The sequence below is a fragment of the Pelecanus crispus genome, chromosome 30 (assembly GCF_030463565.1).
Source record: "Pelecanus crispus isolate bPelCri1 chromosome 30, bPelCri1.pri, whole genome shotgun sequence".
Classification (NCBI taxonomy): domain Eukaryota; kingdom Metazoa; phylum Chordata; class Aves; order Pelecaniformes; family Pelecanidae; genus Pelecanus; species Pelecanus crispus.
Window position 1 is genome coordinate 598,863 of NC_134672.1, and position 26,405 is coordinate 625,267.

The 26,405-nt window shown below is 62.7% G+C and overlaps 3 protein-coding genes across 6 annotated transcripts; all 3 read right to left on the reverse strand.

Annotated features, from left to right (window-relative positions):
• Window positions 1-2,789: 2,789 nt before the first annotated feature.
• Window positions 2,790-8,979, reverse strand: DHX34 (DExH-box helicase 34). Of its 2 annotated transcripts, none has more exons than XM_075725426.1 (16): window positions 8,261-8,979; window positions 7,343-7,654; window positions 6,969-7,238; window positions 6,663-6,765; window positions 6,348-6,565; window positions 5,997-6,171; window positions 5,704-5,897; window positions 5,410-5,511; window positions 5,020-5,256; window positions 4,773-4,940; window positions 4,571-4,682; window positions 4,305-4,411; window positions 3,966-4,223; window positions 3,660-3,836; window positions 3,453-3,576; window positions 2,790-3,175 (listed from the first exon to the last, which is right to left on the reverse strand). In XM_075725426.1, exons 1-16 carry the CDS (start codon window positions 8,957-8,959, stop codon window positions 3,042-3,044), a joined length of 3,390 nt encoding a protein of 1,129 aa, XP_075581541.1. In that variant the 5' UTR covers window positions 8,960-8,979; the 3' UTR covers window positions 2,790-3,041. The 2 variants fall into 2 exon arrangements, with proteins under 2 accessions (XP_075581541.1, XP_075581542.1); XM_075725427.1 differs by having other exon boundaries at window positions 3,444-3,576.
• Window positions 8,980-11,299: 2,320 nt separating this feature from the next.
• On the reverse strand, window positions 11,300-15,525 carry C5AR1 (complement C5a receptor 1). 3 transcript variants are annotated; one of them, XM_075725430.1, is made up of 2 exons: window positions 15,517-15,525; window positions 11,300-12,910 (listed from the first exon to the last, which is right to left on the reverse strand). In XM_075725430.1, exon 2 carries the CDS (start codon window positions 12,890-12,892, stop codon window positions 11,834-11,836), a length of 1,059 nt encoding a protein of 352 aa, XP_075581545.1. In that variant the 5' UTR covers window positions 12,893-12,910; window positions 15,517-15,525; the 3' UTR covers window positions 11,300-11,833. The 3 variants fall into 3 exon arrangements, with proteins under 3 accessions (XP_075581545.1, XP_075581543.1, XP_075581544.1); XM_075725428.1 differs by having other exon boundaries at window positions 15,347-15,524; XM_075725429.1 differs by lacking the exon at window positions 15,517-15,525 and adding an exon at window positions 13,821-13,825.
• Window positions 15,526-25,623, reverse strand: CCDC9 (coiled-coil domain containing 9). Its single transcript, XM_075725391.1, has 14 exons — window positions 25,480-25,623; window positions 24,833-24,913; window positions 19,191-19,295; window positions 18,824-18,970; window positions 18,460-18,717; window positions 18,241-18,324; window positions 17,957-18,145; window positions 17,656-17,843; window positions 17,409-17,579; window positions 17,227-17,293; window positions 16,713-17,127; window positions 16,419-16,571; window positions 16,215-16,288; window positions 15,526-15,601 (listed from the first exon to the last, which is right to left on the reverse strand). Exons 1-14 carry the CDS (start codon window positions 25,621-25,623, stop codon window positions 15,539-15,541), a joined length of 2,139 nt encoding a protein of 712 aa, XP_075581506.1. The 3' UTR covers window positions 15,526-15,538.
• Window positions 25,624-26,405: the final 782 nt, after the last annotated feature.

Consider the following 26,405-nt stretch of genomic DNA (forward strand, 5'->3'; position numbering starts at 1 on the left):
TTGGGATTACGGCATTATTGGCGTTGCTATAGACTATAGGTGCCATTATGAGCATTAGTGCCTTGCTCTTGCTCTAGCTTTCTCTGGAAAGATGAAAAATCTGGATTTCCCCTCAAAATCCTTCCCAAATCCTGTTCTCAGCCTTCCCCTTCCCTACGCCATGAAGAACGGTAGATGGGGACCTCCAACTGCTCCGGTGAAGCAGCCTCTAAGAGGACAAGCATGGCACATGGTGCACCAGCCCCCACCTCGATCCACCCGTTTAATCGTCCCGACTGAGAACTGAAGCTCACCCAGCCATCACTGTAATGTTAATTGATGTTAATGAGCAACAGCCAGGTACACAAGGTTGCTCTCAACCCACTACAAGAGCTGTTCATCTGTGTCTTGCTCTTACGAGCAGAGACAAGGTGAAGAGCAGCATCTCCAGCAGCATGGCTTTTTTTTAATAAATGAAGTCATCTGCTTTTAAACAACTTCCTAAACTCAAGTTTAAAGCTCAGGTTTTCAAGGCAGCTCTGTGATGTGGCAGAACCATTTGCCACCTTCACAGAGAGGATACGTTGCTGATGGTCAGCGTGGTGGCCACCAGGACCCCTTGATGAGGTTGCCCCATCACCCAGGTCATTAATGGTGTTGACCAGGATCAGACCCAGGACTGAGCCCCCCTGAGGTTACACCAGCATCCAGCTGCCGGCTTTAGACCACCGGGCAGCAAACCCAGGCCAGAAGCGTGGTCCAATTTGATCCCACACATCCCAGGGTTACCACGGGGATGGAAATTTGGAGTTCATTAAAAATCCAGGATTTTTCTCGTGTAAGACTTGAATTTGTGGCTTTCATTAGTAAAGTAAATTAATCCCATTTCTTTATGACCGAGGTGGCCTTATTTAATTTTCTGTTATGTAAATGACTGCTCTAAGCTTAGTTTAAAACCAATAAGGCTTTGCTGTTGCATTAAAGGCAAGAGCCATATTGTGTTTTCTTCAGGAGGGCAGTCAACAGCCGGAGCTGGTTTATGTTTTATGAGTCCTAATGATTACTGCCAAGAGCTGCTGGGTTCTTCTTATTAAAGTGAGAATATGAAGTTTGATTCACTCAAACCTGAGCAGTGGGTCTGGGCTGGTTGTGGGTGGCATTTAGTGGGACCAGGTGGCCCGGAGAGCAGCTAAAGTCCCCCGTGGCACAGGAACCAGGGACTAAACTGCCATTGGCATCCTGGAAAGCAAAGCCCAACTTTTGGGGGGAAAACTGGGGGGTTTCAGAACATCTTACACACGCGGGACCAGAGCGGCGCAGACATTTGGCTTTCAGAAACATCAGCCAGGCTTTCATCCACCCTCCATCACACAACCTAACGAGGAGGGCAAAGAATCGGGGCTCCTGTAGCTGAAAACAGCAAAGCCAAACCCATCTGATGCCTGTTGCCATGGCAGGAGCATCTCCCATCCCGCCTCGCTGCCATAGCAACAGGGACTCGTTAAGAGCATCCCCCCCACTGCTAAATTGGGGGAGACAGCTCTCCCCGCACCCTGAAGCAGGGTGGAATCACGCCGAGCTAAGGGACAGGCTGCTGCCTGCAGCAAAGGCTCAAATTAGATTCCCCCTCTGCTCCCCCAACCAAATAATCTGCTCAGCAAATTGCCTGCTTAATTAATTTCTGCAAGTGCTGCGACACCACCAGCCGGGAATTACCTGTGCCCGAGCGGTAATTAATTACAGATAAACCCAATCAAGAAGGGGAGGACAAACAGTGAGTTGCAAATGGTGCGAGCTGGGAGGAAAAAGGGGGGAGAAAAAGGAAGAAAATAAATTGTAAAAAGAAAAAAAGAAAAGCGCTCAGCATCCTTCCCCTTCTTTCTTTTCCCCTCTGTCACCTATTTTAAGGCCAGCAACGCACACCGAGCCCTGGTGATCATTAATTCCTTACAGAAAAGCACAGGACTTAAAAAATTTAAAGTCCCAGGAAACTTTGCTCTTGGAGCAGCTTCTTACCCCAAAGCATCATGAGGCCAGTTAAACCACACTTATTTATTTTCTTCACCTGGTGAATAAAATGCAACAGGTCACAGGGCTAAAAATACCATCAGATCACTTTAATTAGAAGGGGCCCCACTAATAACCCTGCTTGAACCTAATGCAGCGCACGGGCTGATAATTAATGCATTTAAAATGGGTTTAGACAGCTGGTAAGTTCCTGTTGTCGTGGCATTTGCCTCCACAGGGCACGTGTGGGTGCGAGCTGCTCCGCATTTGCCTTTCTCCAGGTGTTTTCAGCCCAAAAAAAGTGCCAGAGCCAGCCACAATTCATAAGGCAATGTCTCTTACTGTGTTAAGGCGGCATCTCCTCGCCGCGTTGGGAGTGAGCATCCTCTGAAGGGATGCTCAGGTCACTTGTTATCAACACTGAGGGATTTTGGGGGGTGTTTTCTGAGTCCTACTGGTGGTAAAATGCTGGCAAGGGCCCCTCCGATGCTTTTCCCATAGGATACAGCAAGAAAAGATGAGGCAGGGATGACTCCGGTACAGGACTGCCACACACTGGCTGCGCTGTGCCAGGCAGCATCGCGGGCAGACCTCCCAGAGACCCTGCAAACATCCTTTGTCCTGCAGCCCCCAACTGGCTGCATCTGGGAGTACGGACACCAAACCGGGCACCCGCATGGGCAGGGGAACCCCAACCTCCAGCGACACACCTGGGGCCAGCGCTGACTTTCTCCAAAAGGCTATTTATTTACATGGTTTTAAAAAAAAAAAAAAAAAAAAAAGAAAAAGGGAGTGAAATCAGGATGCCCCTACCCGAGGATGACTGATAGCATCAGCGGCGAGCTGCAGGAGCCACCGGGACACCCCTAAAACACCACATCCCTTCTGAGATCCAGCCAGACTCAGCCAAGAGCAACTGAGGTAGCAGTGTAGGGGGACTTTCCCCCCATTATGGGGTCCCCTGCTTCTCCCCAGGGATGGGAGAGGACCCCAGCACCGTGGTGCTCAGTACTGTCTCCATCACCAGCCAGCGAGAGCACCCCGGCGGGCCCCGGTCACCAGTGCTGCTTCTTGTGCCGAAGGATCTCCGTGGGGGTGAAGGTGAAATCCTGCTGGCAAACATCGCAGTGGTAGGATCTGTGGAGGGCGGAGGTTTTGGACGAGCTTTTGGATGCTTCTTCCAGAGGGGCTGTGGGAAAACGCAGAATAAAAACGGGGATCAGAAGGAAACCAAAGCCCTGCAAGACCCTTTTCCTCCCCACATCACACCCCAAAACGTGGCCCTCAGTAGTGTTTCAAGGGGCGCTCCTAAAAGCCGGCACAAGTACAGCTGGGCTCACCACCACCCCTCTCCTTGCCCATGGAGCAAAGATGCCACCTGCGCTCCCCCCAGGGAAAATCCAGGCTGGTTCTCCCCAGCTCCCCTTGTCACAGCCCCGGGGGCGCAGGGATGGGACACGACTCACCCGTGGAGGGCCGGCAAGCGCTTTCATGGCACATGCGCTCCAGGGGGGTGAAGGGCATGTGGAGATCGCAGTGGGGACACGTCCAGAAGCTCCGCAGGCAGTCACTGTAGAGGTCCGTGTCCATCTGCGGGATGCGAAGGGGATGCTTGGACTCTCCCAGGGGGTGCGGCAGGCAGAGCAGGCAGGGCAGGAGAAGGGTATACTCACGGCCAGGCAGTTGTAGGTGAGGAAGTCGGTCACCCTGTGGCCACCTTTCACCTCGTCAGGCTTCATCTCCATCCCCTCAAAGAGTCCCGGGAGCCGGGGAGCGGCAGCCACTGTCTGGGGACCGATGTAGAGGTTTTGTTTCTCCAGCCCGGTGAGCTGGTGCAGGCGGTACGGCACCTGCAAGAGGACGCGGGGGTGTCAGGGGGCTGCACCAGCTCCCCTCGTCCTCCCTTCTCAGCCTTCAACCCGATGCGAGGCGCCAGAGATGGATTAAAACCACCTGCACCGTGGTCACGGCCACGTCACCTCCATCTGCAGGAACTCCAGCAGCCCCTGGGTGAGCACGGATACGTCCCGGGAGCTCGGCCGGTGGCCCAGCTCCTCTCCCCGACCTTCCAGCAGCTGGTGGAGGAGCTTTTCCCAGGCGGAGCGAAGCTGCAGGGCTGTGGAGAGCAGGCGCAAGGCAGAGTCCGCATTGGGGACGGTGACCTCCAGCCATCCATCTGCTACCAGCCGGGCGCAGTCTGCACTGGTGTCCAGAGAACGGGAGAAGAGCAGGAGAGCCTGGAGGAGCAAAATGGAAACAGTTTGGGGCAATGAAGGCTACCAGAGGGCTTGGAGAGGAAGAGGAGAGGAAGAGCTCACATGTAGGGCTGGTACCCGGACACAGTTCACGAGGTAGGGCTTGTTGGTCTCCAGCAGCGAGACAAAGGCGAGGAGCTGGTGGCGGCAGCTCAGCCCCTCCTTGGGGTCTGCAGGGGCAACAAGGGGCATCTCAGCTGGACGCCAAACCTCTCCCTGTCCCCAGTGCCTAGAATTTGCCAAATGCCGAGACTGGCAGCGCTTTCATCCGACGCGGGAAAAGCCAGGGAGAAGCAGAGCCAGTTCCTCCAGGATTGGGGTTGTCCCACCTTTGGTCCCACCACGCTCCGGTCCCTCCTTGACGTGGAGCAGCTCCGGGCTGGTAGCGAAGACGCAGGTAGGATGAAGCACGACACCCTGCTTGTTTTTGGTGTGAAAAATCTGCAGCAAGAGCAAAATAAGCGTTGAGGGAGAGCGAGGGGCCGCCATGGACCCCCAGGGTGGGGGACGGGACAGGGGGAGGACACGGACCTGATCGGAGTCCTTGCGGCTGCTGTTGAGCTGGTCAGGCACGGCCAGCTGGGGGTAAAGCCCCCTGCACAGCACCAGCTTGAGCAGGGTGAGCTGCGAGGAGGAGAGGGCTGGGCTGGATACGGCCTGGAGCTCCTCCACGTTGTGGCGGAGCTTAAACTTGACATCCTGCAGAGATGGAGAGGGAGTCAGGGGCCTGGACGGCCGGATCCCGCCTCCCAGGAGAGGAGACAGATTGGAGGGTCACCTGAATATCGATGCTGTGCTCCCCCTTCCCACGGGTGCCACCACCGTCATCCTCGCCAGAGGAACCATCTGCTCCGTCCTGCAGCCGCAGCACCTTGCGCTTCCGACCCTCCGTCTCCGCATGGGAACGCCACAGTCGGTGCAGCTCACGGCGTTGCCGGTGCCGGCTCTGCCGGCTGTAGCTGTCGCTGGGCTGGCTGGAGGCCTCCTCCAGCAGCTGATGGTCTCGGAGAAGCTCCTGGCGTGGCAGGGAGAGGGTTGCTGAGCCCCCACGGCCAGGAGATGGGCATGCTGGGGGCACGCGGGCCAATTCAGCTCTCCGCAGCAGCAGCAGTGCCCTCCCCGGACCGAAGGCAAACCCCACCCCGAGGCCGGATCCTGCCCCCCTCACCTGAAACTGGCGTCGCAAGTTAGCAGCCTCGTAAAGTCGATGCTCCTCCAAGCCTCGCCGCCGGCACCATTTCCGAGAGCTGCCGCTCCGCTCCGCTTTCACCTGCTCCGGGACAGCACAGCTCAGCCCCCAGGAGGGACGGGCTGTCTTTCCCACCACTCCCTGCACCCCAAAATCAGCCCCCACCACCTCCCAGCAGCCTCCCGGACAGACTCAAGCACACCCCACCCCAGAACAGAGTCTCCCCAAATCCCAGATGTGTCTCATCTCCCCCCTCTTAGGCAGGAATCCCACCTGGACCCACTCGTTGAAGAGGTTGAGCAGCATCAGGGGGTCACCATGGGGGCTCTCAAAGGGCCGTCGGGCTGTGGCGCAGTCAGGGTTGGGGTGAGCGGGTCGCAGGAAGGGGGACTGCACACTCAGCGCGGCCGCCACGGTCAGGGTGGGCTCAGCCAGTCCAAACAGCGTGCCCAGGACCAGCATCTTGCCTGCGCGGTGAGGGCAGAGCAGGCAGTGAAGGCAGGGGAGACCGCCCCACTCCTCGCGCCGTCACCTCTGCTTCGAGGCGGGTGCCCCGAATTACTCACCGACCACCACGTCCACCGGCAGCTGGGCCAGCAGGTTCCCAATAGGCGTCAAGTCTTCAGCCTCATCCAGGGCTCCCTGGTCCCTCAGGTACCGCACGGCCATCTCCAGGCTGGACGAGGGAGGCGGCTCCAGGAAGGGGAAGGTCCGGGGGTCACCCAGCCCCATGCTCTTTAACTGAGAAACATGTCTAGAATGAGCCCAGTGACAACGGGAAGAGCCCAGAGGTTTACAAAGCCCCCCAAGAGCCATCGCACCCTGACGCTTGAGCCACAGCCTGGTCTCATGCTTGGCTGGCCAGGTTTCCCCACCGAGACCTCCCCAAATCTGCACCGAGGAAACCCCAACTTTACCTGGAGCACCAGAGCATCAAGCGCTACCCGCTGGATCTCCGGCACGGGGTAGGGGGAAAAGGCGTCGTAGTCGGATTCGGCATAGAGCCTGTAGCAGACGCCGGGGCCGGTCCTGCCAGCACGTCCCTTCCGCTGCTCGGCGCTTGCCCGGCTGATCCAGAACTCCTGCAGCCGCTGAAGTTTGCCCTGAGGGTCGTAGCTCATCTCCTTCACCTTCCCTGGAGGGAGCAGGAGGGAAAGAGAACTTCAGGGCAGGGCAGGAGGGAGGGAGAAGCTTTCCCACCCAGCGGAGAGGGACAGCAGGAGGATTTTTACCAGAATCCAGGACGAAGCGCACACCGTCAATCGTCACCGAGGTCTCTGCAATGTTGGTGGAGAGAATGCACTTACGGACACCGGGAGGGGGCACATCAAACACCTGAAGAAGGAGAAAGGATGGTCCTGTGTCAGCACGGCCATTCCCAGAGCAGAAACAGGGCAAATACAGGTTGCACCCACCGGTTGCGCCCCGAAAGCACCCATAATCAGGGCGCAGGCAGGGCTGAGCTCCGTGATTTTTTACTCTGTGACAGGCTAGGGTGCCGAATCCCACCCAAATCTCACGGTCAGGCCCTCACCCACCTTGTCCTGCTCCGCAACAGAGAGGGTGCTGTGCAGGGGAAGCACAATCCAGCGCTGGGTGCGCGCAGCGTAAGCCTGCGCCGCCTCCAGCACGGCACCGATCTCAGCCACCCCACTCAGGAACACCAGCAGGTCCCCACGTTCCTCCGGTGGGTACTTGTGGTCGATGGCTTGCAGCACCCGCAGGTACGGGAGGGGATCCAGGCGCTCCGATTTCCCCGACTTCCCGACTGCGGACGCTTCTTCCTTAGGGATGGGTTGGTAGATGACCTGCAGGAGCAGAGATAAGGACAACGCTGCCTCCAGGTACACAGTGAGAGATTCATGCCCGCCCTGTGCTGGGATTCATCCAGAACATCACCCTCCGTCCTCACCGAGATGGGGAAGATCCTTCCTGGCACCTGCAGCACTGGGGCATTCCCAAAGTACGACGAAAAAAGGCGGATATTGATGGTCGCTGACATCAGCACCAACTTAAGGTCTGGCCGAGCGGGAAGGAGCCGCCGCAGGACCCCCAGGAGGAAATCGCTGTGCAGATGCCGCTCGTGAACCTCGTCGGCGATCAGGACGTGGTACCCGGGCAGTGTCGGCTCCCGCTGCACCTGCCGCAGCAGCAGCCCCTCCGTCAGGAAGACAATCTTGGTGGCCGGCGAGCGGGTGCTCTCGAAGCGGATCTGGTAGCCCACCTGCAGCAGGAAAAGGAAGAGTAAAATAGAATAAAACAGAATAAAATAGAATAAACCAGAATATTTCAGGTGACAATTGACCACAACAATCACCTACTCCAACTGCTTGACCACTTCAGGGCTGACCAAAACTTAAAGCATATTATTAAGGACTTTTTCCTCTTAAACACTGACAGGTGTGGGGCATAGACCCCCTAGGAAGCCTCTGAAGGTGTCTGACCACACTCTTGGAAAAGAAATGTTTCGTAATATTAAGTCTGAACCTCCCTTGATGCCGCTTTGAACCAGGGACCTCTTGTTCCTCCAGAAAGTCAAGAGCATCTCCCAGTTCAGTATCATCAGCCAATTTGCATCCAGAGCATTAATAAAAATATCACCTTTTTCTTTTATATAGATATTTTCAGTATTTTTTGAACAGGATTAGCCCTAAATTTAAGCTCTAAGAAACAGCACTGGCAATCGGACGCTAGCCAGACATAGCCCAGTTCACTCCAACCCTTTCCTTCACCCAGTAGCAGAGTGGGAGAAAACCAGCAGTGCTCAACAGCTCCCGGTTACTCCTAAACCAGCCAGGGAAATCACCGGTCGCCAGCCCGCAGAGCTCACCTGGTCTCCGTACTGGTGCAGGCTCTCGAAGCCCACCCGTTTGGCCAGTGAGATGCAGGCAATACGGCGAGGCTGGGTACAAGCCACGTGGCTGTAACCAGCCGCCAGCAAGAACTGAGGCACCTGCGTGGATTTACCGCAGCCAGTATCACCGGCAATCACCACCACTTGGTTTTGAGCCACGGCCCGCAGAAGCCGGTCCTGGTACTGGGAGATGGGAAGCGCTGCTCGTTCCCGTTGGAGTTTGGCCAGTTTGGCGAAGCTTTGTTTTTGGCCGAAGTCCAGGTAGTGCAGCAAAGCAGTGCGAAATTCAGAGAGGCGTTCCTGGGGCACGCCAGAGTCTCCTCGCCGGCCTCGGATCGCTCCCTCCACGTCGGTGCTCAGCACCGAGAGGTTGATGCGGTACCGGGGGTCGTATCGGCAGGGCAGGTCGAGGCGGCGCGCGGCACTGGGGGGGTCTGCTTGGTCACGGTGGCTGGGGGTTGGCTCGCGTTCGGTTCTCCGGCTCTGGAAACGCCGGAGGCGCTCAAAGAAAGCCCAGAAATTGTGGGCATCCTCGGAGCCAGCTCTGATGTAATCCTGCTCAAGGAAATACAGCTCTTCCAGCCGGCGCCGTGTGGTAGGGCAGTCCCAATCCCACTGGGAAGGTGAAAGATCCCGCTCTCGCCGCCGGGATCTGCTCTCCTTCTCCGGTGGCATCTCCACGGCAGGGCAGCCAATTCCAGAACCAAGGACCTGTGCTGGAAAAGCAGCCAGTGTGAGGTGGGGGCCTGTGCCCACCCTCAGCTCGTCCTGGGGGTGTTGGGGGAGCAGGGCGTGACCCGGCTTTGCCCTGGCCGTGTCCCCGGCCATCCCTCCACACCAGTGAGCTCCGCTACCACCAGAGCCAAATCTGTGCCCCAGCCGGGGGGTACACACAGCTGGGCCACCCCACCCCAATCCCCTGGGACCCCACACACCCCAGCCCAGACCCCTGGGACCCCCCAGCACCCCAACCCAGACCCCTGAGACCCCACACACCCCAGCCCAGACCCCTGGGACCCCCCAGCACCCCAACCCAGACCCCTGAGACCCCACACACCCCAGCCCAGACCCCTGGGATGCCCATGCACCCTGTCCCAGCCCTCTGGGACCCCTGAGCACCCCTGCCCAGCCCCATGGGACCCCCTACAACCTGTCGCAAACCCCTGGGACCCCTGAGCACCCCAACCCAGACCCCTGGGCCGCCCCACAGCCCAGCCCAGCCCCCCGGGCCCCCCACACAGCCTGTCCCAGCCCTCAGAAACCTGGCGCCAGGCCCGGCTCCCCAGGGACCCCCCACACGCGCCAGGCCCAGCCCCCCACCGCCTCAGGTCCGCCGGGCCCCCGTTTCCTACCCGGCCCCGGCCCAGCAGGCCGCTCTCCGGCCCCGCTGCCCCCCCGGCAGCCGCTGCCCCGGGGCCGGGGCCGCCCAGGCCCAAAGTCGCCGGCCAGGCCCGGCCCGGGCCCGCGCGCAGCGACCAGGCCCCGCCGCCGGCACGCAGCAGGCGCGGCCACCAGAGGGCGCCCGAGCGCCGCCGCCGTGCGGGGAAGGGGCGGGGCTGTGGGGCGGGGAATGGGCGGGGCTACGGGGGCGGGGAGTGGACAGGAAAGGGGCGGGGCTAGGGCGGGTAGGGGCGGGGCTACGGGGCCAGTAATGGGCGGGGCTACGGTGTGGGGAAAGGGGCGGGGCTACGGGACGGGGGGGTGGGCGGGGCTACGGGGGCGGAGAAAGGGTCGTGAAAGGGCGGAGAAAGGGGCGGGGCTACGTGGGGCGGGGAAATGGGCATGAAGGGGGCGGGAAGGGGCGGGGAAAGGGGCGGGGCGTCATCAGAGCTGCGCGACGGGGCAGGTGGGGGCGGCGGGTACCGCTGTGCTACACTGTCCCCATGGTGCCCCACTGTGCCCAGCCGTCCCCAACCATCACCGCTGTGCCACACTGTCCCCATGGTGCCCCACTGTCCCCAACCATCACCGCTGTGCCACACTGTCCCCAACTCTGTGCCACAATGTCCCCAGCCATCCCCACCATCCCCATGGTGCCCCACTGTCCCCAACCATCCCCGTGGTGCCCCACTGTCCCCAACCATCACCGCTGTGCCCCACTGTCCCCAACTGTCCCCAGCCATCCCCATGGTGCCCCACTGTCCCCAACCATCACCGCTGTGCCCCACTGTCCCCAACTGTCCCCAGCCATCCCCATGGTGCCCCACTGTCCCCAACCATCCCCGTGGTGCCCCACTGTCCCCAACTGTCCCCAACCATCCCCATGGTGCCCCACTGTCCCCAACCATCACCACTGTGCCCCACTGTCCTCACCGTCCCCAACTGTCCCCATCCATCCGGGTGGTGCCCAGCTGTCCCCAGCTGTCTCTGCTGTGCCCCACCGTCCCCAACCAACCCTGCTGGGGTCATCACTGTGCCCCCCCTGTCCTCACCATCCCTCAACCATCCCTGCTGTCCCCCTTGTGCCCAGCTGTCCCCAAGCATCCCTGCTGTTCCCCTTGATACCCAGCTGTCCCCAGCCATCACCACTGTGCCCTACTGTCCCTCAGCTGTCCCCAACCATCCCCGTGGTGCCCATCCCCACTGTGCCCATCCCTGTTGTACCCAACTGTCCCCAACCACCCACACTGTGCCTCACTGTCCCCACCATCTTCCACCATCCCCACTGTGCCCAAAGGTCTCCAACCATCCCTGCCGTGCCCATCCCCATGTTGCCCAGCTGTCCTCAACCATACCCACTGTCCCCAACCATCCCTGCCCCCAGGGTGGGCAGCACCAGGGCGGTGAAAATCAGACCAACCTCAGCCACCACCCTGCACCAGCTCCCAGCCCCACAAGGTGAAGCAAGACCACGGGCCAGGTTTTACCACCCACTGCAAGGACTTTCTGGGGGAGCGGGGCATGCTGCAGCACTTATTGCGTCATCTGCAAGCTCAGAATCTGCTGAGACAACAAAAAACTTGCCCAATAAACAACCAAAAAGGAGAACCAAGGGACTGAGGTCTTGCTCAAGGCTTGAGGGAACTTCAATATTTATTCGCAACAGTGGCTGTGGGTACGGTGAAGCCAGGGGGACAGTGAAGGGCAGCCAGCCCCCCTTCAATGGGATGGACTTTACTTTCTGGGGTGATGGAGGGGCATTGAGCTTGCAGGTGGGCTCACCCACATCTTGGACCTCACTGGGTGGTGGAGATGTGGGGCTGGGAGGGGTTCATGGGGCAGCACAACTCTTATGGGGCTGAGAGAGGGGAGGAGCTGGAAATAGGGTCCATGCTTGGGCTGGAGAAGCAGGAGAACATGGTATTGCATGCAAGGACAAAGTCCTCTCGTCGCTGGCAGGCCACCGAGGAAGCCCGGAGGAGGTCCCCAGGGGTAGGTGGGCAGGCATCTTCCCCAGCCTGCAACCATGTGGGACGACTGGTGGGGAAAGGGGGCAACGGAGGCATCTTCTCTCTACCGGGCCCAGAGGGACCTCCAGGAGAGGAGGAGAAGGTGATGGCCCCAAGCAACACAAGCGACATTGCAGCCCTAGAGCCACCTCGGTCCTGGTCACACTGTGGTGCTGGCACTGTGGTCATCCATGGTGGACTTGGTCTTCATCCTGCTGTCTCCCATGGTGCTAGAGGGGTCATCACTCAGCACGCCCCGCAGCACGGCTCTCCAGGAACGCTGGAACTTGTCCTTGAAGTCCTGGCCCATGATGACATAGATGATGGGGTTGATGCAGCTGTTGATGTAGGCAATACCGGCCACGATGGGGTCAGCATCCATGGCACCCTTGAACAAGCTGCTGCGAGGGTGGGTGGAGGCCAGGATCAACCCCACGACGTGGTAGGGCAGCCAGCACACAAAGAAGCTGATGATGACCACCAAGATGAGCTTGATGGCTTTCCGGGAACGGGCAAAGCCCTTGCTGTGGACACGGGCCAGCAGCAGGCTGTAGCAAGCCGTGATCACCACGAAGGGCACCAGGAAGCCACAGATGAAGCGGGTAACGGCCGTGACAAGCTCGGTGAGGTGCTGGTGGCGCCCCACAACCGCATAGTCCAGGACACAGGTGGTCTTGTCAGAGAAGCCGTCAGAGCGGATTGTGCGGAAGATGAAGGAGGGAAGGGTGAGGAGCCCGGCCAGGATCCAGGCGGCCATGCAAGCCCCCCGGACCAGCCCCAGTGTCCGGTGGTTTTGGCACCACACCGGCCGCATCACCAGGGCGCAACGGTCAGCGCTGATGGCCATCAGGAGGAGGACGCTGGCGAACATGTTGAGGATGGTGAGAGAGGGCAGCAGCTTGCAGGCAAAGCGACCCAACGGCCAGTGGTGGTCACGGGCCAGCGGCAGGGCCAGGAAGGGCAGGGCCAGGCAGCAGAGGAGGTCGGCCACAGAGAGGTTGAGGAACCAGACACCGTTCACCGTGCGCCGCAGCTCAAAGCCAGTCACCCAGATGACGGCCCCGTTGCCCAAGATGCCCAGGAGGAAGATGAGGGCGTAGAGTGCCAGGATGGCACGGTAGCTGTGAGGAACTTCATAGGCATCGAAATCAATCATGGAATAGTCATCCCAGTCAGAATAGTTGGAGTAATTGAAGGCATAACTGGGCGTTAAGTCCATCCTCCACCAGCTCCCAACCTAGAAACCACACTCTGTTAGACCATCGCAGACAGGTTTGGGTTGATGGGACCTTCAAAGGTCCAACTCCCTGCCATGGGCAGGGACACCTTCCACTAGACCAGATTGCTCCAAGTCCCGTCCAACCTGACCTTGAAGTTGGGGCATCCACGACTCCTCTGGGCAACCTGTCCCAGCATCTCACCACCCTCATCGTAAAACATCTCTTCCTTATGTCCATCATCATCATCTCTCCCTCCATCCAATGGCCCTCTCCCCTCATGGAAAACAGGCAGCACCTCCAAGGCCAGCCCAGTGAGATGCTCCTCAAGGTGTGGTGCAAGCACCCCAAACTGCTCAGCTTCACGGTCTGCCCCCCCGCCCCCATCATGGAGGAAAAAGGCATTTCCCCACTTCCTCGCCAAGCTGCCCTCAGCTGCGTGGCGCAAGAATTTGGATGAGGAAACACCGGGGGAACTGCAGCTCCAGCAGCTTCTCCAGCATCTACTGGGTGGGTGCCATGGGGGATGATTTTGGTTTGGGTCTCAAACCCCCGGCGAGGAAAGAGAAAACTCTCAGTGCCCGAAGCATCACCACCACCAAGAGGGAAGGGACAAAAAAGAAAACCTGAAGGAGAAGGAGGAAGCCACGATGAAGGTCTGGGGTCCTCTGATGCCCGGCTGAGCGACCCGGAGCACGGGAAGAAAGGGTAAGGAGGAGAACAGTGTCTCCAACCATCACCCAACGCCTAAAGAGGAGCCACAACCACCTCACTGCACGCCCTCAGCGGAGAAAATCCATCCCATGAGCAGAAGGATGGAGACAGCCTAAAGTTCGTTTTCCCCCCACAGCACCAGATTTTTTGTTAGTTTGTTTGTTTTTAGGTGAAGGGAGAGAGTCTTGCCCATCGCGTGCCCCACCAGCTGCTCACCTGGGTCCTCGTCGGCTGCGGCCACGCTCTCCAGGAAGGAGCAGGCAGCGCCAGGCTTTTATATGGCAGCAAACAGGAAGCAATGCCGGGGCGGAGGGGGGAAGAAATAATCAGTGGAGGCAAAAAAAAAAAAAAAAAAAGCAAAAAAAGAAAAGCAGCTGCTGGGTTGGCTGGGAGGGGCAACTGTGGGGCCGGGAAAGCTTCGTCTGCAGGTGTAACAAGGGGGGGAGATCACAGCGGGGACCCCTTTGCGGCAGAGCCAAGGAGGGGGAGCCGGTGGCAGCGAGGGGAGCTGGAAAGCGAGGTGTGAACCCCAGAATGGTTGGACTGGATGATCTTAAAGGTCTTTTCCAACCTAAACGATTCTATGATTCTATCAGAACCAGATTCTATCAGAATCAGAGGGCCACCAAACTGATGCGAGGGCTGTAGGGGGGCCTGCAGGAAGGGTGGGGACAAGCTTTTTAGCAAGGCCTGTTGGGACAGGACAAGCAGCAATGGATTTCAACTGAAGAAGAATCGATTTAGACTGGCTGTAAGGAAGAGGGTTTGTACAGCGAGGGTGGTGAGGCACTGGCACAGGTTGCCCAGGGAGGCGGTGGAGGCCCCATCCCTGGAAACATCCCAGGTCCGGTTGGACGGGGCTCGGAGCCCCCTGCTCTGGTTAAAGCTGTCCCTGGCACTGCAGGGGCTGGGGCACCTCTAAAGGGCCCTTCCCACCCAAAGCATTCTATGGTTCTATGAAAATGATGCTTTTTTGAGGGGTATCGGGCTTGTTTCGGCTCAAAGGCAATGCCGGGGACAGCCCGGAGCATCCCTTGCCTGTCCCGCCATGGCCAGGGAAAGCTGATGGGTCTTGTGGGGAACCCCCGGTCCACGGGATGTCACCAGCCACCACCGTGGAGCCAGGGGACTTCTCCTCTCCCAGCTGGGACGTGCTGCACCCCCAGCATCCCCACCAGTCCCTGGGCACAGCAGGAGGGCCTGGGGGGGATTGGGGAGAGCCCTCCTGCTTTTACACTCCTTGTGTGACCCCAAAACCTCCTCAAGAGCCCCTACACTCCTCATTTCACCCCCAAAACCAGGAGCCCCCCAACAGGTACCAGGCATGGGCAGCTTCACAGCCCTGGCAAAGCTTGGCAGCCCGTTCCTGTGGCTCCAGTGTCTGCTGGGCAGCCCCTCACCAGTACCGGGACCCCCCCACGCCACCTTCCCAGCCTTGAGAGGGGGACCCCCACGAGCAAGGCAGGGAGGACCCCATCAGGAAGAAGGGGGGGACCCCTGTGAGCAAGGACCAGGCGCAAAGATGGTTTGGAGATTTATTTTACAAAGAGCCGGTGGGATGAGGCCGCCCGAGAAGGGGTCAAGCCCACCCCTCCCTCCCAGCTCCAGGGCACGAGAGCGGAAGAAGGAGACCACCCCAAAGTGCCCTGCCAGGGGCAGGAGCTTTGAGGGCAGCTGCCAGGAACTGGGGGCGCACGCCTGGACCACCAAACCCTTTTGGGACCTTCAGCATTGCCACCAACCTCCGCTCCTAAACACCCCGATGCCGGGCTCAATCCGCCTCCCCTGGGGGTGCAGAAGGGATTTGGGGACCCCCCCGGCAAGGGCCAAACCCCCAAGGAGGTGCAGGCAGGTGATTTATTTTTTTTAGTGTCCCCCCTCGTCTCTCCCCAGGTTATTCCTGCCGGCTCACAGTCTCTAGAAAGCTGTAGTGGTCACGGCGGGAGCGACCCCAGTGACGGAGGGGCCGCTCGAGGACATCGGGGCGCTTGGCCGTCCTGTCGAAGGAGAGAGAGAAGAAGGCAGCGTGAAGGCAGCTGCCAGCCCCAGAGCTGCAGAAGAGCTCGGGGAGGGGGCGGGGGCCCAGTCGCCTGCCTGGGGCGGGGGGCGCGGGGGGCAGCGCAGCCCCACTGCTGGGTGCCCCACGCTTGGGCACAGGGCCTGATTCTGCCCCGGAGAGCGGCAGGGAGCGAGGGGCTGGTGCTTCCCCCCCACGCCGAACCAAGCGTTATCCTGGCTCCACAACCTCCCCCCGCTGTGGCTACAGGGAGAGACCAGTCCCTTGGGCTGTTTGGGGAGGGAAAAGTTTAATCCAGGACAGACAGACATACAGACATCGCAGCCTCCCAGGCAAGCACAGCACCCACCAGCCTCCGCCACCCGACACGCTCCCGGGCTTTGCAAGGAACCAGATCCCGAACCAGAGATGCCGGGACCAAAGCGCGGCAGCTCCGGGATGTTTTGCAGGTAGAGTCAGTCTGTCAGCAGGAGCGTCAGAGCCGGCAAGCGGAAGTGGGAAGGACAGACAGACAAGACAAGAGCCCGGAGGGTGTGGGTGTCAGTTCCCTGTTAGCAGCCAGCTGGAGAAGGCGAGTTCTTACGGAAACGCACCCGCTCGAAGTCCGTGATCTCCACCGTGCCAGGGGCCACCTCCATGTCCGGCTGCTGGGGAAACGCCACGGCTCCTGGGGAAAAAAAAAGGGAACAAATCGGGGTCTGAACCCCCAGGCTCGCAGGACCCCCCCCAGCCTCAGGGGATCCAAAGTGGGGAGGGTCCCCTGTGGTGCGTGCGTCCCCCCATATTCCCCTCACCACCTCGCGTCCCATCCTCCGCTGGGCTCCCCGCTGCCTCCTTGTGCTTCTCCAAAGCCTCCTGCTCCGCGTTCAGCCTTGCGTCTGCCCGTTGGGGGGGCTCTGTGGGGCTCTGCACCCCCCGGGGAGGCACCGCCAGCTCCATGGGGCTCAGCCCTGGTGGGGGAAGAGCCAGTCTAAGCCCCCGTTCAGCTCCTTCCCTTGTCCTGCTGCTCTGGCTACGCGCCCCGCCCCCAGATCCCAGGGCTGGTGTTCCCCCCCCAAGCCCTAATTTGGGCAGAGCCCCCCCACCTTTACCTGGAGTCTCTCCGGAAGCCCCTCTCGACCTGGGGACAGTGGGACCTGAAAGGGGACTGTCCCCCAGGCTGCTGCGGGGAGAGGCCAGGTCCATCTCCTCACCCCAGTCCGAGACGGGCTGGTGGCCTTCCATGGGGGAGAAGGGGCTCGGGGGGGTGCCAGCCCCCCCATCTGGGGCAGCTGCCACGGTGGTGGGGGGCACGCGCAGTTTGGGAGCCACAGCCTGCCCGGCTCTGGGGGGACACTGGGCTTTGGGGGACGCACTGCGGGGTGCTTCGTCCTCGCTCGATGACCCCGGGCTGCTGCCATCTTCCTCCTCTTCCTCCTCACTGACGTCTTCCCACTGGTCCTCATCCTCCTCGGGGCTCAGGGAAGGCGGGGGCTCCGGGAGGGCCCCACTCGGCACTTCGTCCGCCTGCGGGCACAGGGTTGGGGGGTATCGGAGGGGGAGAAGGGCACCGCGGCACAGCCAAACACCCGCCAGTTCCCCCCAGGCTCTGCCCCGGTGTTTCACCTTCCAGTTCTCAGCTTCCTCGGTTGGCGCCGGCAGCTCCTTCTCCTCCCACCGGTTATCGTGCATGCTGGAGGGGAAAAGAAGATCCCAGTGGCTCAAAGACCAAAATCCACAGGGAAATGGGGCTCAGAGAGGAGCCCCCCCCCCCCCCCAAATCCTCACCGGAATGCCACCCCACCGACCTGTAGGGCTTGGTCCCGGCACCCTGGCCACGTCCCTGGCCCTTTCTCCTCCTCTGGGTGCGGTGCGGGGTGAGGAACTCCCCGAAGGTGGGAAGTTTGGGAGGAGGGCGCTTGTTTTCCTCCCCACCACTTGCTTCCGAGCCAGGCGCTGCCGCAGAGCCCTCCTTGAACCTAAGAAAGGGAATGGGTGACACCGGGGACGCCACAACCCCCCCAAATCACCTGCCCCACGCTCCCCGTTACATACATGCTGTCCGATTTCTCAGCATCCCACTCCCGCCGCCACTGCCCGGTGGGTTTGCGGTGCCGCGCCAGGCGTTCCTGATCGATCTGTTCCCGTTCCTTCTTCCAGCGGACGTATTCAGCTCGCTCCCGACCCGTCATGGAGAGCGTCATGTCCAGCGGCCCCCCAGCTTTCGGGCTGGAACGGCGTCCCTGCGGCACGACACGGCTCGAGCCCTGTCCCAGCCACTCAAACCCCACCCAAGGTCCATCCCGGGACCCCCAGGACCCCCAAAAAATGAGGGGCAGGAGGTGGGGGAACCCACTGGGGTACGTACGGGGCCCTGCCAGGTCTTCTCACGCTCCATCCCCGCCTTGACCTTGTCAAAATCGGCTCCCCCCCAGTTTCGGACGTGCCGCCGGCTCCCCTCCTTGCGATCAGTGTCCTGGAAGGGGCCGCTGCGGCGCGGGTCGTCCAAGAAGTTGCGCACCGGGTTCTTCTCGTGAAGCCCGTCCTGAGTTGGGCAGGGGGGGAGGGAGACATTGTCACCCCAGTGGGGAGGGACACTCACGACCAACCGAGCTCCCCCCATCCCCTTTTCCTCCTCACCCGCTGGTTCCTCTCGTACTCTGCGATCTTCGCCATCTCCTCGTTCATCTTCTCAATGTTCTGCCGTCGTCGCTCTTCCCACTCCTGCTGAGAAGAAATCAGCTGCCTCTGGGGGCAAGCAGCACCCCAAACCAGCCGGCAACCCCCCTCCACACTCCTAGGGTGTGGGGTGAACCCACTCAGCCCCCAAAATACCCACCCTGCCCCCAAAACACCCACCTTGGACTTTCGGTCAGGGCCGGCGTCACCCCCCGTCACCGGGCCAGCCGCCCCCCGGCCCCGTGAGCGCCGGCCCCGGCCACTGCGCTCCCCCGGGGCCACGTCATCGCCCCCCTCCCAAAACGGGCCAGCGGGGTGCTCCCCCCGCGGGGAACGGCCAGGAGGACGCAGGCCAGCGCGCCCCGAGCTGCGGGGAGCGGTGCCACGGCCGGGTTTAGGAGTGCCCGCTGGCTTCTTGTCCTTCACCGGGCGCTTCTCCTAGAGGAGGGGAGATGGGGGGGGGGTCAGCGAGACTCACGGCAGACCCTGCCGCTTGCCCCAAACCCCACAGAGGGTCCCCCGAACCCCAACTCCCCCCACTCACCCCAGGGGAGAGCATGACCTGGACAGTGACAGAGAGATCCTTGTCCACCCATCTCCTCTCAGGCTCGGCATCGGCAGGCCGCGCCCGGCGCAGAGCCGTCACTGCGATTCCCTCCTGCTCCGCTTTCTTCCGATCCTCCTCAATCTCCTGACACCAGGACAGGGACGTGAGCTGGGACAAGCTTCCCCCCACAGCCCCACAAGGATTTCGGGGAGGTGAAGGACAGGACGCCCCCCCCAAACCACCCCGTATTACGTTAAACCCGCCCCGTCCGGCGTTAAGCCGCTGCAGCCGGGGGATTAGGGGCTGGAGTGGCCTTCCCTGCCTCCGCACAGGCCGGGGGGGCACGGGGCTGAGCTCCCCGTACCTGGTAACGCTTGATGAGGGCCTCGTTCTTCTTGCGCAGCGCCTCGATGCGCTTGTCCAGCTCCGCGTCCTTCTCCTCCTTTGATCTCAGATCCAGGGCGGCCGACTGACAGGAAGGGAGGGGGTGAGGGCGGGGATCGGCCCTGGGCAGCCCTGGCCTGGCAAGGCCAGCCCCAGCCCGGCCCCCCCAGCAATACCAGGCCACCCACACGACCCCCTGCCACGGTCTGGCTGCCCCAGCCGGCCCGCCAGAGCCCCAGCCCCCGGCAAGGCCCGCACAGCCCCCGGAGCCCCAGCCCGGCTCCCCCGGAGCCCCAGCCCGGCCTGGCCGCCCTCACCTAGCTCCAGCCCGACTCCCCAACAAGGCCAGGCCGCCCCAGCCAGCCCCCCGGAGCCCCAGACTTGCCTCCCGGCAAGGCCCAGCCCGGCCCCCCCGGTGCCCCAGCCCGGCCCCCCCGGAGCTCCTGCCCGGCTCCCCGACAAGGCCCAGCCGGTCCCCTGGAGCCCCAGCCCGGCTCCCCCGGAGCCCCAGCCCGGCTCCCCGACAAGGCCCAGCCGGTCCCCTGGAGCCCCAGCCCAGCTCGGCCGCCCTCACCCAGCCCCCGCCCGGCCCCCGGAGCGGGGCCCCCCGGGCCAGGCCTCACCATGGCGGCGGCGGCGGGGCCGGGCCGCACACGGAGCCCCCGGGAACCGGCTGGCCCCGCCCGCGCATGCGTCAGAGGGACTTCCGCTTCCGCTGAGGGACGGGGGGGCGAGTTAAAAGGGCGATGGCAGGAGGAGGCGTGGGGCCCACCGTGGGGCTGTCTCGTCCCTCCGTCCCCTCCCTGACGCCTGTCCTTCCTCCCACTCAGCCCCGGTGACTGTCCCCGTGCTGCCCCCTGCCCTGGTGCGTCCCCAAGTGTCCCCATGTGTCCCTGCGCCCCTGCAGGTCCCCCCGTGTCCCCATGTCCCGGCACCCCCACATCGCCGTGTCCCCCTGCCAGCGTGTCCCGCGTCCCCTGTCCCCACACCCCCCGTCACCAGGTCGGTGTCCTCCCGTGTCCCCGTGGCCCCACGTCCCCCTGTCCCCCCGCTCGCCCCCATCGCCCCGTCCCCATGTCAGTGTGTTCCCATGCTGGTGTCCCCCCACGTCTCCCTGTCCCCACATCCCCCTGTCCCCCTGTTCCCCACGTCAGTGTCCCCCCGTGTCCCCACATCCTTCTGTCCCCCTGTCCCCGTGTTGGGGTTCCCCTGTCCCCCCGTGTCCCCCTGTCCCCGTGTCCCCCCGTGTCCCCCCGTGTCTTCATGTCCCCCTGTCCCCGTGTCCCCCTGTCCCCCCCGTCCCCGTGTCCCCCCGTGTCCCCCTGTCCCCCCCTGTCCCCGTGTCCCCCCGTGTCCCCGTGTCCCCCCGTGTGTCCCCGTGTCCCCCCGTGTGTCCCCGTGTCCCCGTGTGTCCCCCTGTCCCCCTGCCCCCGTGTCCCCCTGTCCCCGTGTCCCCCTGTCCCCCCGTGTCCCCCTGTCCCCACGCCGGTGCCGCCGCCTTCCCGCGCTTCCCCCTCCCCCGCGGTGGGCGTGGCTCCGCGCCTCGCCCCGCCCCGCCCCTCCCGCCGTGGGCGGGGCTGGAGGCGTGGAGTGGGCGTGGCCTTCCACGGCCCCGCCCCCCGGCTGTCTCCATGGCAGCTGCGGCTCTGGCCGCGGCGGCGCGCGGTGATTGGCTGGGCCGGGCCGGGGGGGAGGGGGCCAGGGCCGGGACCTATAGCGGGACCTATAGCGGGATGGACCTACAGCCGCACCTACACGGGTACCCAGGGATGCACCTATAGCGGGACCTACAGCCGCACCAATAGCGGTACCCAGGGATGTACCTATAGCCGTACCTACAGCCGCACCTACAGGGGTACCCAGGGATGTATCTATAGCTGCACCTACAGCCGCACCTATAGCGGTACGCAGGGATGCACCTATAGTGGAACCTACAGCCGCACCTACAGGGGTACCCAGGGATGCACCTATAGCGGGACCTACAGCCACACCTACAGGGGTACCCAGGGATGTACCTATAGCCGTACCTACAGCCACACCTACAGCGGTACCCAGGGATGTATCTATAGCTGTACCTACAGCTGCACCTATAGCGGTACCCAGGGATGTACCTATAGCGGGACCTACAGCCGCACCTACAGCGGTACCCAGGGATGTACCTATAGCCGTACCTACAGCCGCACCTATAGCGGTACCCAGGGATGTACCTATAGCCGTACCTACAGCCGCACCTATTGCGGTACCCAGGGATGTACCTATAGCCATACCTACAGCCGCACCTATTGCAGTACCCAGGGATGTACCCATAGCTATGCCTATAGGTGCACCCACAGCTCTACCTACAGCCACACCTATGGATCTACCTATTGCCGTACCTACAGCAGTGCTTATAGCAACAACTATAGATGTACCTGTAGCAGTACTAGTATCAATACCTATGAATATACCATTAGTAATACCTATAGCCACACCCATAGCAGTACTTCTAAAGGTACCTATATCTGTACCTGTGAGTGTAGCTATGGTGGTAGCTGTAGCCATACATATAGCTTTACCTATAGCAGTACTTATAGCTGTAGCCATAGCGGTACCCTATGGCGGTACCTATGGCGGTACTCATGGCCAGTGCCCACAGCCAGTACCTATAGATGTACCCATAGCCAGCACCTATAGTCAGTGTCCATGGCCGTACCTATGGCCAGTGCCTACAGCCGCACCTACAACCTCTAGCTGTACCCATGGCCAGTACCCATGGCTGTTTCTATAGATGTACCTCCAGCCATGCCTACAGACATACCTATAGCTGTACCGATAGCCATGCCCATGGCCGATACTCATGGCCATTCCTATAGATGTACCTACAGTCATACCTATATCTGTAGCTATAGCCATACTCATGGGCTACCTATAACCATATCTATAGCTGTACCTATAGCCATTCTTACAGCTGTACCTATAGCCGTACCCACAGCCGGTACCCATGGCCATACCTGTAGCTGTACTTAACAACCGTACCTATAGCTGTACCTACAGCTGTACCCATGGCTGTACCTATAGCTGTACCTACAGCCATACCTACAGCTGTATCTATAGCTGTACCTATGGCCGTACCCACAGCTGGTACCCATGGCTGGTACCTACAGCCGTACCCACAGCCATACCTATAGCTGTACCTACAGCTGTACCTATAGCCGTACCCATGGCCGTACCTATAGCTGTACCTACAGCCATACCTATAGCCGTACCCATGGCTGTACCTATAGCTGTACCCATGGCCGTACCTATAGCTGTACCTACAGCTGTACCTATAGCCGTACCCATGGCCGTACCTATAGCTGTACCTACAGCCATACCTATAGCCGTACCCATGGCTGTACCTACAGCCGTACCCACAGCCATACCTATAGCTGTACCTACAGCTGTACCTATAGCCGTACCCATGGCCGTACCTATAGCTGTACCTACAGCCATACCTATAGCCGTACCCATGGCTGTACCTATAGCTGTACCCATGGCCGTACCTATAGCTGTACCTACAGCCGTACCTACAGCCATAACTACAGCCGTACCTACAGCCGTACCTATAGCTGTACCTACAGCTGTACCTATAGTCGTACCTACGGCCGTACCTATAGCTGTACCTATAGCTGTATCTACAGCCGTACCTACAGCTGTACCTATAGCTGTACCCATGGCTGTACCTATAGCCGTACCTACAGCCGTACCTACAGCCGTACCTATAGCCGTGCCTATAGCTGTACCTATAGCTGTACCTATAGCCGTACCTACAGCCGTACCTATAGCTGTACCTATAGCTGTACCTACAGCCATACCTACAGCTGTACCCATGGCTGTACCTATAGCCGTACCTACAGCCGTACCTATAGCCGTACCTATAGCCGTACCTATAGCTGTACCTATAGCCGTACCTACAGCCGTACCTATAGCTATACCTATAGCTGTACCTATAGCCGGACCCTCGGTCGCGCGCTCCGCTGGATACAGCGCCGCCGCGGGCTCTGATTGGCCGCGGCGGAGGCGCCTCCGTCCAATGGGAGCGCGGCAGCGGCAGCGCGCGGGCGGGGGGCGGCTGGAGGGCCCGGCGGGGGGGGCGGGGCCAGGGGTGACCGGCGGGGCAGGGGGCGGGGGCAGAGGTCAGGGGTCACGGGTCGGGGGCAGCGCGCGGGCCTGGGGTGCGTGACCTGAGCTGGCAGCGGGGGGGGGGACGGGACTCCCCGGGGTGGGGGGGCACGGAGCCACGGGGGGGCACACGGGCCCACGGGGGGGGGCCCACGAGCCCACGGGGGACACACGGGCCCCGTGTCTGGGGGCGCGGGGGGCGGCGTGGAAGCGCCGCGGCGCCTGGTTGGCCCCTTCCCGCTGTTACCGGGGCGGCGGCGGCGGCGGCGGCGGCCAAAGCTTCCCCTGGAAACGGCGGCGGCGGCGGCTGAGTGGCTGCGGCCGCCCCGGGACCCGCCCCGGCCGTGGGGGGGCACGCGTGGGGGGGGGAGGGGCAGCGGGGACACAGCCCCCCGTGTGCAAGGGGCGCGGGGGGCACCCACGGGGGGGTGCTGGGCGCAGACCGCACCCCACGGAGCGTGGCACAAGCGCTGCGCGCCGGCACCGCCGTCCCGAGTGGGCCCGGGGGGGGGGGGTTGGGGCGGCCCCACGAGCGGCGCCCGCGCCCCCAGCGCCCCCCACGCGCCCCCAGACCCGCGCCCCCAGTCCCCTCCCCCCGCACCCCACGCGGGGGGGGGGGGGGGGGGGGATCCCCGACCGTCGCCACACAAGCCCGAACTTGTCCGGGGCGGGAAGGGGGGGAGGGGCGGGGCTGTGACGTCACGCGTGGGGGAGGGGGCGGGGCCCTGCCCAGAGCGGGCAGCGAGGCGCGCGCTGCCAGACCGAGCCGGTGCCGGTGCCGATCGCAGCGCTCGCCCCGCACGGTTCATGCAGCTGCAGTGAGTGGGGGTCGTCCACGCGGGGACGCGGCGTGGGGTCGGGCACTCGCGGGTCGTGACACCCCCCACCCCCGGGGAGCGCGCGGAGTGGGGCGGGGGAGGGTGGTGGGGGCACAGGGAGAGCGCGTGCGGTGCGGGATGGGGGGCGGGGCGCGGCGTGGGAGTCCCGCGTGGAGGGGGGCGGGGGGCGCGCGGCACGGGCCGGTGGGGGTGACGGGCCCCGTGGGAGCGGGCAGAGGAGCCCGTGGGGTTGCCCGCCGTGGGGTGCCCCCGTGGGTGCTAGCAGCGGGCTCGGGGGGGGCCACGCCGTGAGCCCGCGGGGCCCCGTGGGGCGCCCGCCGTGGGTCCGGGCAGGGGGCTCCGTGGGGCGCCCACCGTGGGAAGCGGGGGGGGGGGGCAACGCGCGGTGCTCGGGGCAGCGCCTCCCGTGGGCAGGAGGGGGGGGAGGGGGTGGGGGGGGGAGGGGGGTGCGTGTCGCCCGCCGCGGGTGCCACTCGCGTGTCCGTGGGGCTGGGCGGCGTGTGCGCGCCCCCGCCGCCAGGGGTCGCTGCCCGGTTTGTTTACAAACACCGCCCGCTCCCCGGGGCGCCCCCTGGCGGGCGCGGCGGCCGCCGCAGCGGCGCGTAAGGGGGGGGGTGGGGGGTGGGAAGGTGTCCCGCCACGCGTGGGTTCCCCCCCGCAGGGCCCCCCGGGTGCGATGGCCAGACCGCTGCGGGAAGGGAGCCTCGCCGAGCCCCCAGCCCCCCTGCCCGGCCCCGGCCCCCGCCTGAGCTGCGCCTGCCCCGGGGCGCCCCCCCCCCCCCTTCGTCCTCTACCGCTGCGGGACGCGGGGACCCCCCGCAGCCGCCACCGCCCACGGTGAGTCTCGAGGGGGGGAGGGGTCCACGCACGCGGGGGGGGGGGAGCTGTACCCCCCAAGTCCCCACGGAGCCAGTTCGCTGCCAGCTCCTCTTCTGGCAGGCAGCAAGTCAGGGCATGCCCCCCCAATGCCCACTCGTGTTTTTGGGGAGGGGGGGCGCATGGGGGGGGGGGCAGCTTGGGAATTCTGGGATTTCCTATTGAGGACATCCCCCCCCCCCCCCCCCCCCGTATCCTGGCGCGGGCGGCGCGGGCAGCACTGCCCTGCCTGCGCCTTGGGATGGGGGGAGCCTGACACCCCCCCCCCCCGCCCCCCACTCAGGCGAGTTTCAGCCCACGGAGGATGGGGAGCACGAGGGAGCCCCCCAAAGCGGGGGCAGCCGGGGGGGGGCTGTCCCCAACGGCCACCTCCCCGGGGAAGCCCCCAGCCCGGAGCAGGAGCTGGGTGCCCGCCTGCGCCGCCTGGGCGACGCCTTCCAGCAGACCTACGAGCAGCAGGTAAGGGGGGGACACCCCAAAACTTGGGGGGGGCGCTCCCCCGGGGACACTGCGGGGGGACACCCCAAAACTTAGGGGGGGCTGCCCAAAATCCTGCATCTCCCCTCTGCCCCATTCCTGATGTTATTCCCTGCGCTTTTTGGTCGCTGCAGGGATGGTGGCTGTTATTTTGGGGAGGGGGGCACCCCCAATTTGGGGAGCAGGCTCCCCCAGGGATACTTGGGGGGGCACCCCAAAATCCCTTATCCCCTCTCCCTTCCCAGTGTTATCCCCCCATTCCCAATGTTACTCCCCCTATCCCCAGTGTCACCCCATGCTTTTCGCTCCCTGTGCGGATGGTGGTTGTTATTTGGGGGGGGCACCCCCAAATTTGGGGGGCGTCCCTAAATTGGGGGCGGGCTCCCCCAGGGACACTTTTGGAAGGGAGGGGCACCCCAAAATCCCACCCCTCTCCCCCACCCTATTCCCAGTGTTATGCTCCCTGCTTTTTGCTCACTGCAGGGAAGGGGAGGCGGGGGGGGGGGGGGGGTTATTTGGGGGGGGGGGCACCCCCCAAATTGGGCAGCCCCCCCCAAAAAAAGGAGCCGCTGGCTTGTTTGCATGTGCGCGTGCGAGCCAGCCGCTGACTCACAGCCTATAAATAGCAGCGGGTCTAAAGGCGGGGAGCCAGCGGCGGCGCGAGGGCGGGGGGACCCCCTAAACCTCCCCCCCCCCCCCCCACCAATTAACGCCCCCCCTAATTAAGCCCCCTCGTCAGCAGCGGGGCGGCGGCGATTTTTGGGGTCACCTCTACCGCCTGGTCTCGCAGCTGCTGGGAGCCATCTACAACCTGCAGGCAGCCGCCTTGCCCGCGCGCGAGGCCAACTAGCCCTGCCGGCGCC